The 13,541-nt window shown below is 55.6% G+C and overlaps 1 protein-coding gene across 1 annotated transcript in view; it reads right to left on the reverse strand.

Annotated features, from left to right (window-relative positions):
* NFAM1 (NFAT activating protein with ITAM motif 1) overlaps window positions 1-13,258 on the reverse strand; it is a 32,940-nt gene extending 19,682 nt beyond the window's left edge. The window contains exon 1 of the mRNA XM_068561986.1: window positions 13,153-13,258. Coding sequence (XP_068418087.1) covers window positions 13,153-13,258 — 106 coding nt within the window. The remainder of the gene's footprint in view (window positions 1-13,152) is intronic.
* Between the last annotated feature and the right edge of the window lie 283 nt (window positions 13,259-13,541).

Consider the following 13,541-nt stretch of genomic DNA (forward strand, 5'->3'; position numbering starts at 1 on the left):
ACAGATGCTTTTCAGCTACCAGTTGTTTGCAGCTCCAGCAAACATTTAAGAGTATCAGTTAGATCACAGGCCCTCTTTGAGGTCCAGAGGGGCTCCCTGCCCTGGCAACGTCCCCAGTCTAACAGGGACGGGAGGGAGCCTGGAGTGGGAAGGCTGGTGGGGAGGGAACAACTAACTGTGACTAGGGAGGAGACGAAGGGGTGGTGATGCCCTGGGGGTCTGGAAGCAGGAACACACATGTACAGTGAGGCCAGAACTGGCCCAAGGACAGAGGGGAAAGAAAACATATTCTGGCTCGGTGTGACACAGACCCTATGTCAACTAAACACCGTGACAGGACTTCCCTGGTGGCGCAGGGGTTAAGAATCCGCCTGCCAATGCAGGGGACACGGGTTCGAGCCCTGGTCCGGGAAGATCCCACATGCCGCCCGTGAGCCACAACTACTGAGCCCGCGTGCCGCAACTACTGAGACCTGCGCACTTAGAGCCTGTGCTCCGCAACAAGAGAAGCCACCACAATGAGAAGCCTGGACACCGCAACGAAGAGGAGCCCCCCGCTCGCCGCAACTAGAGAAAGTGCATCAACGAAGGCCCAACGCAGCCATAAATAAATAAATTAATTAATTAAATTAAAATAAACACCGTGACAATTCTATGAGGCAACGACTGCAACCCCATTTTGCAGAAGAAAAGAAAACAGACGGTCTTAGAGGTCCAAAGCCACAGAGTTCCTAAATGGTAGAGTTGGGATTTGAACCCAAGTTTGTCTGACTGTGCTTAAGGAAGAAAAGCCAGCACTCAGGCCAGGCAGCGGAGTCAGACCCAGCCAAGTGCGACCGGTGCCGGACTGTGAGCGTTCGTGGTGGCACCAAGCACAGGAGACATCAGATGCTAAAGAGACGGGTTTGTCACACCCCTGGTAGGAGGCATACTTTTTCACAGCTGGAGGCTGGCAGGTGGCTGCACGGCTGCAAGATCCCATGGAAACCACGGACCAGACAGTGTGGGTAAAGAGGGGGCTTGGACAGAGCTGCTGGGGCACCCAACCTGCCCTGCGGGGGCCTGCTCCTCACCCTAGATGCAGAGGGGCTTCCTTGGGACGCTCACAGAGCTTAAGGTGTGCCCCCTGAGTGCCACAGGGATGGCACACTGGCTGGCGTCTGTCTCAGGCCCTGTATCAGCTGCATCACGCTTTGTCCCTAGCTCAGCAAAGGGAGTGTGTCTCCCAGGGTACAAGGTGGGCCAGGGCCGAGTGAGCCAGCCTGAGGATTCTCTTAGATTCATGGGCTGCCAAGAGGGGCAAACGGCCCAGGGAGGAGGACCGGGGTGGACCTTGGATTCCTGAGGCTGTAGCAGGAGGGAGAACCACAGGAGCCGGGTTGGGGGCCCCTGAGTGGCCACGAAAGTGCCCAAGAGAGTCCACTCCGCACCCTGCAAGCACCCAGAGACAGGCCCCGTGTCCACCACACCTGATGGGCAGGGCTTCTTGCCCCTTCCCGCTCCACCCGGTTGACACGTGGGGATGCTCGAAGAGGGGATCTGAGCAGAGAAAGAGGGAAGAGGGCCCTCACCCCTTACTCTCACCCCATGGCCCCAGGAATGAGTTCAGTGTCAATCAGTTCTGAATCTTGGCTGTGACTCGGGTTTGGAGACTTGAAGAACTCATGTGCGACAGTAAGTGACCGCAGGGCTTTGCCGTGCTCCGAATGGCTGGAGCAGCTCCAGGCGCGGAGGAATCTCCGCACACCAAGAGATCTGGGCTGCAGGAGCATCACAAAGTTGCTTCTGGATAATTCTGTGCATCCCGGTGCAGCCTAGGCCCAGACAGGCACCGAGAGGAAAGCACTTCAAGGAGCCTGGCGTGTTTTCTGCAGGAGGGACGGATTGGTGGCAGGAGGGACGGACTGGTGGCAGGAGGGAGAAGGGGCTGGAGGTGGCTGCTCTTCCCGATGCAGGTCTGAAAGGAAAAGAGGGGGCGGGAGGCGCAGGGAGAATTTGAAGGTCGAGTCCAGGGGGAGCTTTTCTGGATGGGAGAACTGTGAGCCTGGGTCAATGTGGATGGTACGGGACCCGGGAGGGGGTGCAGCCCTGTTGGGTGAGGTCCATGGCGAGTGGGAGGAGGCTGGGAGCAGGGCAGCCAGAAAAGGATTGGGAAAGAGTTGCAGCAGGGCGTCTGGGAGGGCTCCACTCCCCAGGGCCACCACCCCAGCCCCACACAACTGCAAGCACCCAGAAGCTTGCACTGGGCAGCACAGCTACCCCCCAAGCCCTGCCCACTCCTACTTTGCAGGAGATGGTGTTTTCAGGGATGGTACATCCTCCATCCCTCACTTATTGGCAGCTCCAGGGACTGCTAGGAAGCCTGCGGCCTGAACAGAAATGGGGGGGGGAGGGGTGGGGGGCGGGGGCGGGGTGCCTGGGAGAAGACCAGTTTCCGGAGGTAGCAGGCCTGGGTTTGAATCCTGGCTCTGCCATTAAAAACTGTGGAACCTGGGCTTCCCTGGTGGCGCAGTGGTTAAGAATCCACCTGCCAATGCAGGGGACACGGGTTCTAGCCCTGGTCTGGGAAGATCCCACATGCCGCAGAGCAACTAAGGCCGTGCACCGCAACTACTGAGCCTGCGCTCTAGAGACCGTGAGCCACAACTACTGAAGCGCACGCACCTAGAGGCCCTGCTCTGCAACAAGAGAAGCCACCGCAATGAGAAACCCGCGCACCACAACAAAGAATAGCCCCCGCTCGCAGCAACTAGAGAAAGCCCGTGCGCAGCAACAAAGACCCAACGCAGCAAAAAAGTAAATAAAATAAAATTAATTAATTAAAAAAAAAAACTGTGCAAGCTTAGGCAAGTGACTTTATTTCTCTGAACCTCGGTATCTTCCCTGCAACAAGGGGAGAAAAACAATGCCAAACTTGCAGAGTTGTCATGAGATAAAATGGGTCCAAGAACACAGCATGCCTGCCACAGGGTCAGGCTGCCTTTCCCCAGTGACAAGGAGGCAGGGAAGCCAGACCAGTCCTAAGTCCTCACTGTGAACGTGGAAAGGCAAATGCCAGCCTGACTCTTCTGCCCATGTAAGTGAGAAGCCCACGGCACAGGGCACTGCAGCACAGGGTGGCGTCCGGGCATGACAGGACCCCCAAGGACTCCCTGCCTCCTGCCACAAGCCTGTCTAACACCTCAGGCCCTGTGCCGGGCCGGATACCAGGGGGTAGGCGACACCGTGGGGCGTGGACCCTGGGCCTGGCCCTCGAGGCTCGCCTGCCTGGCTGAGCAGTGTGTGTGCAGGGGGCTCTGAGCCGGGAGAGCCCTCCCCCCCAGCACCCTCCTGCTGCTCCTCCCCCATCCTGCCTGCTTGTCTGCCGCCCCTGTTGGGAAAGACTTTATCTACCACCCGCTGGCGCCTGATTCCTCCCTTTTCTGGTTCTTTTCTTTTGAATCTGTGGGCGCTTGAACTGTGGGGTTTGGGAGCTGGTTGGCAGTCGGTGCCTCACTCCCCACTCTAGCCCAGGGACTCCATGCTGAGTCTCTGGGGGAGGGATCTGTAATCAAGGAGCTTGACTGGGCGTGGGAGGGGTGCCCACGCCATCAGACCTTTCCATGCCCAGCACAGCAGCCTCCTCTTCCACCTTGACAGCTCCAGCACCCATCCTTCTCTTCTCCCCAGCCAGGCTTGCCGGGCATTGCCCTCGAGGGGGATCCACCAGCCATCCTGCTCCTGCCCTGCCTGGCCCTGCCTGGACGCCCCACCAGAGGAGGCCCAGGAAGGAGTCTGAAATCAATTTACAGGGTCAAGACATGCAATTAAAAAAAATAGAACATGAAGCATCTCGTTGGCAGTAAGGACGCAGTTTGTGACCTTCTGGTTTGTTATATTCCTACAACTGGATTCAGACAGGGTCACGCTGTAACGTGCATCCCTTAACTTTGGGCCACCGTTAAACAAGATTTTTTTAAGTCCTTGTCCTGGCGGATCCAGTTCATTCCCTCAGGCCCTGTGCAGCCCCACTTAGCTGCCCTCGGTCCTCGCTCACTCGCTCCCCGACAGACGCCAAGTCTACCAGGCTCTTGAGCCTTTGCCCACACTGTTCCAGCTGCTCAGAATGCCCTTCTGTTCCCCTCCTCTCCCCAGGCTGTGGAGTCACCCTCTCAGTCTGCAGGACTCGCTCACCTCCTCCCTGAGCCACTCCTGGGTGCACGGCCCTGCCCGTAGAGCACAGACCCTCAGCCTTTGCTGTCAAGCCTCCGATGATAAGGACTAACCTCCACTGGGCGTGTTCCCTTTTGCAGATGAGAAAACTGAGGCTCAGAGAAGGGAGGAGTTTTGCCCAGTTGGCACAGTAGTTAGTAGTGGAGGAAATGGGATTTTAAGCTGTGTCTCTTTGAGCAGATAACCCCGCACTCTTATCCACTACCCTGGGCTACAATGTTAAAGTCTCAAAGCAAGCAAAAGAAAAAACTTTTCAAATGAAAGAACTGCCCTCTTTCAAAGGGAGACAAAAATTCAGAGGCCTTTCCCCTAAATTTGGGTCATCTAATAGGGAAACACATCTAACAGCCCGAAGGGGGTCTGAGGATGGTGACCAACCCTGCAGCATTAGGGGGACCGATACTGTTGCCCAGCTCAAGACAGCCTGTGGCTCCCAGAGCAGAAGCCAGTGGCCCCATGAGGCCTGTACAGACTGGTGCTGTGGCAGGGCCAGCCAGAGTCCCTCCCTCACCGCAGCCCTCACATCCTCTCGCCCCTAGAATCTGGCACTCTCCCCCTCACGCCCCTCCCTCCCCAGTCTCTCCAGCTGTCCTGGGCCACTCACTGCTCCTCTCACCAACCAACCCCAGAGCCAGGCCCTGGCCCCAGCTTCCCCCTCTGCCTGGAGCTCAATCCCTTCTAGGGCACCGAGCCAAGGGTATGAGAGCCCAGAGGTGGTGATCAAAGGTATCCATTCCAACTTAGGTCAATTTTTAAATGAAAACGCTTTGTCCAGCTACAGAAGAAAGCAGTTCCCACGGTCTTTATTTTAGGCATGGAGTTTTGCCCTCCAATTTAATTCTGGCATCTCTCAGAGCCATGCCTTTTTGTCAAGGCCCTTCTGATGGGCTGCTAGGGAGACACAGATGTGGGGCTGCTGGTTTTATCACAGAGCTCTGGCCATTTGCCTGAGCATGAATCCCAGGATGCCACAGAAAAACAGGTGTGTCCTTCGGGACACACGCATCAAACATGACGGTGCGTGGCCAAGCAGCTGATTAGGGAGAAGCACAGAGCAGTCGTTGGAAGGCAATCTTTGAACAGAGCGTGTGTATCCTGGAGCTTTTAGCGCTGATGCCCTCGGAACGCTGCCATCAGACTGGCTGTCACATCTTTCAACACCTCCGAATGACAAAGATGCTCACGGATGTGGCTTGCCTGGGGGTTGGGGGGAGGGCATTTCCACGCCTGCCTGTGTGCGGTTCTCACGCCTCCAGACTCTGGACCCTGGGTGCACAGCGACCACACAGAGACACAAACCAAGGGCAGAATGTCAAATGTTTAGTCCCAGAAATATACAAGCTTCACCGGTGTTAACTGGTATTTTTATAGCAGTCACCTCCCTTTTGGCCTGTTTTGCAAGGCAAGTCGCTCAAACTTGGGAGCTCGTTTGAGGGTGTGGCCTGGGGACTCTGTTTCTCCCTTTACAACCGGCTTTACCCTTAAAGTAGGGGGTCAGGATGGGGTGGAGGTATGATAGAGCCAACGGGTGGAGAGAGGTCCTGCTCCTTGTCTCTGAAAGGGGAGAAATGGAGCAAGGGGGATAGACCCCACCAGGACGCCTCCTTCAGCAAGGAATGTGTGTCCCCCCCAAAGTCCCACTGCCACTAGGAAGGAACCTGCCTGACGAAGCTGAAAGTGGTGAGATAAAGGGGAGTCTCAGGGATGGCAGAAGCCCAGTGGAGGAGACCCAGCCCAGACAGAAGGGGCAGGGGCTTCCTGGAGAGGCGACCCTTGGAGCTGGCACTTTGTTTTTTAAATTATAACTCTTTAGGGCACACACACCCCTCCCCCCCGCATTATAGAAGCGCAGCGTGCTCACTGTATAAATTCTAGAAACCACAGCGAAGGATCAAGAAGGATGTCAAGCTTGTGTGCAGTTCTCCACCCCCCCGTGACATCACAGCTGTGAGCATTTTGATCTTTCTTTCCCATCTCTTTACCGAGCTGAGCTTTGAAGGAAGAGTCATTGGAGGCGGCCAGGTTTAGACGGGAGGGTCGACGCGAGGGGGTTTAAGCACAGGAAAGCTCCTGGGTGAAGCTTCTACACGGCTTCAAACAGGCCAAGGAGTTGGGGGACTCCAGAGCCGTGGTGGAGTTGAAAGAAAGGGTTTGAGCGGGGGCCAGGGGGAGGTGGGGGGTTGAATGTTGTCCTGGAAACCTGGGGAGCCTCTGTGGGCCTCAAAATTGGGAAGCGACATGATCACACTTGATGTTAGGGAAATGACAAGAGAAATACTAGAGAGCTCCAAACAGCCTTCCTCAGCCGCCTAAAACCCTCTCGTTAGTGACTCGTTCTGTGGGATTTGGCGTCCCCCACCTCCAGCCTCCTTTTAAAATATAAATGCTTCTGGCTGACAACACACTAACTCCTTCCTGCGGATGCCTCCGCCAGATCACACTTTTATCCTGACTTCTCTTAAATCTCCCTCTTCCCTGAAGATCCTATACCCTCCGGGCACAAAATCACTCAACTGCCCTCCATCTTCCTCTCCCACCCCTTCCACATCCTCCAGTCTGCCAGCCTGGTCCCTCCCTCTTGTCCCACCCCCTCCCCTTCCAACATCTGATGCTTTCCACCCAGGAGGTCAGCAAAGACCCTGGCGGCAAAGCTGTGGCTCCTGTTCTTTCTGGCCTTGACCCTGGCCCCACAGACCCCTTCCTCTCCAGCCTTCCCCTTCTCTCTTTCTTACACAGCCACCTCCTAAGGTTGGGTACTTGTTCCTTGGCTGTCTGTACCCTCACCTGCCCCAGGTAAGCTCAGTCATGCACCACACCTCTGAGCTCCTGCACATTCAGAACCACAGGTGAACACCCCGGGGAGCAATGCTGGTTTGTCAGGGACTGGGAGAGTCGACCAGAAAGGGCACCACAGAGAAAGTAAGAAAGTACCAGAGTTTGACCTTGACCAACAGGTTGGAGTCACCAGGTGGGCAAGTGAGAGGACACCTTCCAGACCAAGGGAAGAGCAGGAGCAAAAGCTCAGGGGCAGACAGTCATCAGCATGGCTCAAAGTGGGGTGTGGCGAAGGGGGGCAGGAACCTGGGAGGAAAGGGTAGCCCAGGGCCGGGGTGGGGGGGGAGGGGGGAGGGGGAGGGTTCTATCGAAATTCTCTGCAGCAAGAACCAGCTGACGGCAATGAGGTTGTCTGCAGCTGTGCTCCATGGACCCAGGGGTGATCATCCTTATATATACACACTCTCTCCTGGGCCCCTAGCTCCTTAGGACAGGTCTGAGAAGGGGAGGTTCTGATTTAAAGGGTATGCATGTTTTAAATTTTGGTATGTCTTGCCAAGTATGAACTTGCCTTCGGAAACGTACCCTTGGACCCTATGACCAACGCTGTAGCAAGTGCCTCGCCTGACTGTCTGAGGATGGGCTGCCTGATGGGAGGAGGCCAAACCTGCACTTGAGCTTGGGTCGCACCCACTTGGTGCCTCCTTCCCGCCCCCACCCCTACCCCACAACCTGCCCATGAGCAGCAAGCAGGGACCAGGCCTAGAGCCTCAAGAGGGCCCCAGCTCTGGCCCTACCCTGTCTCCACCACAGCCCATGCAGTCTTGGGGTGGCTGTGTGTGTTGACGGGGGAGCAGATACTCACCAGGCCCACCCCCTCCTCCAGGCAGCCTGTCCCCACGATGGAGACCCACGAACCTTCCCTGAGGGGTCCCAGGTGCCAGCCCTGGGGCCATCGGTGGTCCTGGATGTGCCCTCCTCTTGCCACTGGCAAGAGGCCTGCATAGGAGGGTACTGAGTGCCATGACAGGGAAATAGGAGCTCAGAGTGGTCAGGTGACTTGGCCAAAGTCTTCCAGGACTCAAACCCAGGTAGGTCACACTGTCCTTGCCAGGAATCCAGGTGCTGCACCTGCCAATATCACATCTACTCCCTCTCCCTCCACCTCTCCAGGCTCATTTCAATCGCCCCCTTCCCTTCCTCTGGCTATGGCCCCCACACCAGTGCCTGACACCCGTACTCCCACTACCGTGAGGCCCCACCTAGATCCTTAACAAGCAAGCAATCAGGTGTAGGGTCAAATACTGTTTCCTGGCTTATGTTTACCCAGCACCCCGACATCCACTCCCTCATTCACGAATCAGGAGGGTTTTGTCACTCCTCTCCTGGTGGCATCACACCTCCACCCTGCTCAGAACTCCAGGGGTTGTCTGGCTGCGAGTTGAATTCATCCTGTTACTGTTAGCATTTCCTGGGCATCCTCTGGGTGCCAGGCGCCATGCTGCGAGTCAAGGATTCGAAGCCAAGTAAGTCCACACGTGTTCTGCCCTCTCGAAGCTCAGTCCATACAGGGAGGCGGACAGCGCAGAGAGAAGCAGCCTTAATGGGAATATACCCCCTGGAGGCACCGAATACACGTGTGCCTGGAGACCACACATGAGCATTCACAGCCACAGACAGGAACACCTGGGACGTCAATCATAACTAAATAGATCGCAGTATATTCATTCAATGGGACGCTCCACAGCAGGGGTTGACAAACATGTTCTGTAAAGGGCCAAGTACTAAATACTTTACACTTTGCGAGCCATATGGTCTCTATCACAGCTACTCAACTCTGCTGCTGTGGGGCAAAAGCAGCCATAGATGAGCCGTGAATGGCTACGCATGGCTCTGTTCCAATAAAACTTTACTTATGGACACGGAAAAGGGGATACCGTCATCACTCGGTATCCACGGGGGATTGGTTCCAGGACCCATCATGGATACTAAAATCCACAGATGCTCAAGAGAGGGGGTATCTTGTGCAGGTTGAGGGGTACAGGGGCTTTGGGACACTAGAATGTTCTCTTTCTTGAGCTGGGTGGTAGACACACAGGACTATTTATTTAATATGTATTGTACTTTTCTGTGTCTGTATTATTTTTCATAAAATAATGGCATAGGATTCATAAAATGGCATAGACCGTCAACTGGATATATCTTAAAAAACATAATGTTGAGGGACTTCACTGGTGGTCCAGTGGCTAAGGCTCCACACTCCCAGTGCAGCAGGCCCAGGTTCGATCCCTGGTCAGGGAACTAGATCCTGCATGCATGCCGCAACTAGGAAGTCCACATGCCACAACTAAATATCCCACACGCCGCAATGAAGATCCACGTGTCGCAACTAAGACCTGGAGCAGCCAAATTAATTAATTATTTAACATAAATAAATAAAATTATTTAAAAAAACAAAGCAAAAAAACATAATGTTGAGTGAAAGATGCAGGTCACAAAGAACACCCACAGTATCATTCTGATTATACAAAGTTCAAAAACAAGCCAGACTAATCTATATTACTTAGGGACGCAAACTAAAGGATCAAAGTATAAAGAAATGCCAGGAAGCGATTGCCCCAAATTCAGGATCGTGGTGCCTCTGAGGGGAGAGGGGTTGTCTTGGGGGTGTCCAGAGGCTTTAGGGCACTAGAATGTTCTCTTTCTTGACCTGGGTGGTAGACACACAGGATTTTGTTTTATAATATTTATTGTACTTATTTATTGTGTTTATTTATTTATTGTATTTATTGTGTATGTATGCTATTTCACAATTTTAAAAAAGAAAGCAATGACAATAGGACCAACTGGAATGGCATCTGAACCCCTCCCTGACGAGCATTTATAATCCACCTGGAATCATATCCCAGTGGGATTTGTATCCCACAGCTCTGCTAAGAGACCCTCCACAGTCAAACTGAACCTCTCACCATTCCCTCCCCCTGGCTCTGCCTTCTGGCCTCCCAGCCTTTATTCATGCTGTGCCTGCCACCCACCCACCTGCTCTGTCTCCTCCCTGTCTCCCCTTCCAACACTCCCCCTGCCCCACCTCCAGCAGAGAGGTGCTTCTCGTCTGCCTGCCTTGAAAGCTCTTTATTGGGATTAGACAAAGATGAAAAGCAGAGGCCAGTCCTGACAGAGGCCCAGAGCTGCGGGAAGGGAGGCAGCAGGCTCCTGAGCATCTTGTGGACAACAAAGGGAGCGGCGACCCTGAGCCCAGAGCAAACAGGGGAGGGGAGGCAAGCCTGCATCGGTACTCTGGCCTCGGGTCTTGCTCTGCGGGTGAGTCTCACGGACTCCACCAGGCTTGGGGTGGGGGCTGTGGCTTGTTCACCACCAGGTCCCCCCAGTGCCTAGAACTGGTCCTCTTCAATGAACATTTGAGAAATAAATACAGCCCAGAGCTCTGGAAAGGCCAGGGAGAGAAAGAGGACTGACTTTTTTGAGGACACGGAGGCTCAGAAAGGTTAAGTAACTTGCCTGAGGTCACACAGCAGTCAGTATAAGAAGGCAGGACTTGAACATGGTCTGTCTGGCCTCAGAGCCCTTGGAGGTGACTTGAGGCTTGGTGGAAGCAGGGCTAGAGCAGGTGTGCAGCTGCTCCCAGGAAAGCTGAGCCTCAGACTCAGATGATTCACCTCTGAGGAGAGCAGGTGCCCACGAGACCAGAGGTGGCTGCTACACCCTTTGAGAAAAGTAGAATTTGCCGAGGGCTCAAGAGACCAGAGGAGAGCAGGAGGAGGAGGGTTGGGAGCAACAGAGGTCCTGAGATGCCATCCGAGGGTGTGCTGGAGACCCCTGGAAAAGTCGAAGTGACCCCAAGGAACCCGTGGGCTCCCCAAAATGTAGAGCCAGCCAACTGAATCTTGCATTTCAATTGGCTCCTCTAGGCTGGCAGGTGGTTGACATTCTCTGAGCCCTATCCACATGCCCTAGCCTCAGTCTGGGGATGTGCCACCAGCAAGCACTACTGTCACACCCACTTGACAGATGAGGCCATCGAGGCACAGCAACATTAAGAACCTGCCCAGGGGCCCAGGATGAGTTGCAGAGCTCAGACCCAAACTCAGGCTGAACGCCCCTGGCCTGCACTCAACGCTGCATCAGGCGGTTCAGGGAAACGGTGCATTGAGTCCAAGCTTCATGGACAATTCTCCGCAAGGCCCCCGGTGGACACAGTTGAGGCCACAGGCTGGGTCTTGGTGCTGGCAGTTGGTGGAGCTGTTTGCACCAGGCTGATGGGTGAGGTCAGGGGAGGTTTGGGGGACGTGGGAGAGGTAGGATTCCCTCCACCAAACCCTCAAAGCTCAGAGAGAAGAGGGTGGGGAAGGGGTGTGGCACAGCAGAGAGACAGAGCCAGGCGCCCAGAGGGGAAGGACCAGGAATAATGGGGTGCTGTCTGCTGCTCCAAGAGGTTCTAGAAGGGACTTCCCTGGTGGCCCAGTGGTTAAGACTCCACGCTCCCAATGCAGGGGGCACGGGTTTGGTCCCTGGTCGAGGAACTAAGGTCCCAGATCCCGCATGCTGCAAGGCGCTGCCCCAAACTAAGAGAGTTTCTAGGAGACCACAAGGTGTTTCCACCTCTTGCGAAAGAGCAGACTTTCTCTTTTGTATAACGTTTGCTGCAATGCTGGGGGAAAAACAATCTGTTGTTTCTTTGCAGTCAAGAGAGTTACAGAAATGCTTTTCACAGCAGCACCCCGAAAAGTCTCTTCCACTCAGGTACTAGGATGTGCCAGGTCCCTTTTGGGGAGGAGGGACCACACAAAGAGAAATGATGGGAATTGGGGGGAAATTAAGTTAAAAATGAAAAAGTAGGAGTTCCAACACATTGTCACCAACAAGCCACATTTCCTCAGGCCATCTTTGCATCTGTCCATGGGTGGGTGAGTGGGGGGGTGTGAGATGCCCAGATGAAAGGAGATGACCTCGCAGCGGGCCGGGCCTCGAGGCCTGCAGTAGGTACCACACAGTCAAGTCTTGCCTCCCCAGGGGGGTAGATTTTTCTGTGAAGAATGTTCTTTACAAAGAAAGGTAAGAGGATCCCCAGAGCCCACTGCCAAGGGTCCTGGCTCGGGGCTGAACCTGGCCTCTACTTACCCTCCAGGCCGTGGGCAAGCTACCTGGCCTCCCTGGGCCTCAATTTCCCAGTTCCTAAGTGGTGCCAGTGGGGACAGCACCCCAAGGGAGCCTCCAGGGGGCCTGAGTACGCGTGTGAAGCCCAGCTTATGTGCTCAAAGAGGCTAATTCATGATAATAAGAATAGCTGTTATTGTTTATGGTATAACCAAAAGGCAGAGGATGAAGTAGAAAGGTGGGGAGCAGCTCCTGGAAGGCTCATAAAAGTCAAGGTGAATGGGAAGGAAAGCACCTAGCCTGCACAGCGGGGTGGGAGGAATCCTGGGGCTACCAGAAGGTCGACACTGCCCAGGTGAGACTGAGCCTCAGGGACCCCAGGGTGGGCAGCCCTGGCCAGGGACGCTCCTAGGAGTTCCCTGGCCTGGATGAACTCGCCCCAAAGCCACTCATCCCAGGGCCTGGCTTGGATCCAGGCCACCCAGCTTCTGAGGGAACCTGGGACCAGGAAAGGGGCACAGTGTCAGCCCCCGGAAAGTAATGATGTGGCCTCTGGTTGTATTTCAGGAAGTGGGAGGTGCCCCCCTTTCTGGCAACGGCGGCAATTCTGTGCCCCAGGCACTGCGCTCCCATGGCCAGCAGCTGCCTCCCTCCTCCCCCGGCTAAGAGGGGCCACACCTGCGCAGGTTCCATGCGGTGGCTCCACTGTAAGCTGCCTTGGGAGTGGGCTGTCCCTCCCCAGGGATCCCGCACCCAACTGGATGCCCCCAGGCCGCAGCAACGCCCACCCACCTCTTTGAAGGGCCAGGAGGTCAGGCCGTGCTGGGAGGCAGGCTGCTCCAGCAGCGAGGGTGGGGAACGCTGCCCCCGCCTCTTCAAAAGCCACCTTGGCAAGGCCTTAGCTAAACATCTCCTGGTCCCTGAAGGCTTCCCCTGTGAAGTCTGCAATGTTCAAACGCAACCAGCAAATCCCCCGAGACAGGTCCCGGGAATTAGCTGCGGGGCAACACGAGCCAGAGAGGAGCGCGTGAGAGGAGGAGGATGGCGCACCTGTGCCTGCGAGCTGCAGGGTCCAGGAGAGCAGGAACAAGCCCGGGAGCCGGGGGGCTGGGATGTGGCCCGGCGGGGCCCGCCACCAAGGAGGCCCGCTCTCCATCGGGGCCTCCGGGTCAGTGTCCCTCCTTCCTCTTTAGCTCACAAGAGGGGACAGCCTGCTGGCAACCACAGTTCCCCTTCGCGTAGCCAAGAAGCTCCTCCCTGGCCGCCCGCCCTTCCGCTTCCTCAAGGCCTCAGTTGGCCCCCTTGTCCTCTCAATAACCCCAGAATTTCCACTCAAGTAGTGGGAACAGCCCCAGGCCAGGTGGCCGGCCTCCAGGTGAGGATCTGGGGCTCACACTTGTCCAGGAGAAGAGCTGGGAGGGGCTAGGCCTCCCAATCGC

The sequence above is a fragment of the Eschrichtius robustus genome, chromosome 13, assembly GCF_028021215.1.
Source record: "Eschrichtius robustus isolate mEscRob2 chromosome 13, mEscRob2.pri, whole genome shotgun sequence".
NCBI classification, from domain to species: Eukaryota; Metazoa; Chordata; class Mammalia; order Artiodactyla; family Eschrichtiidae; genus Eschrichtius; species Eschrichtius robustus.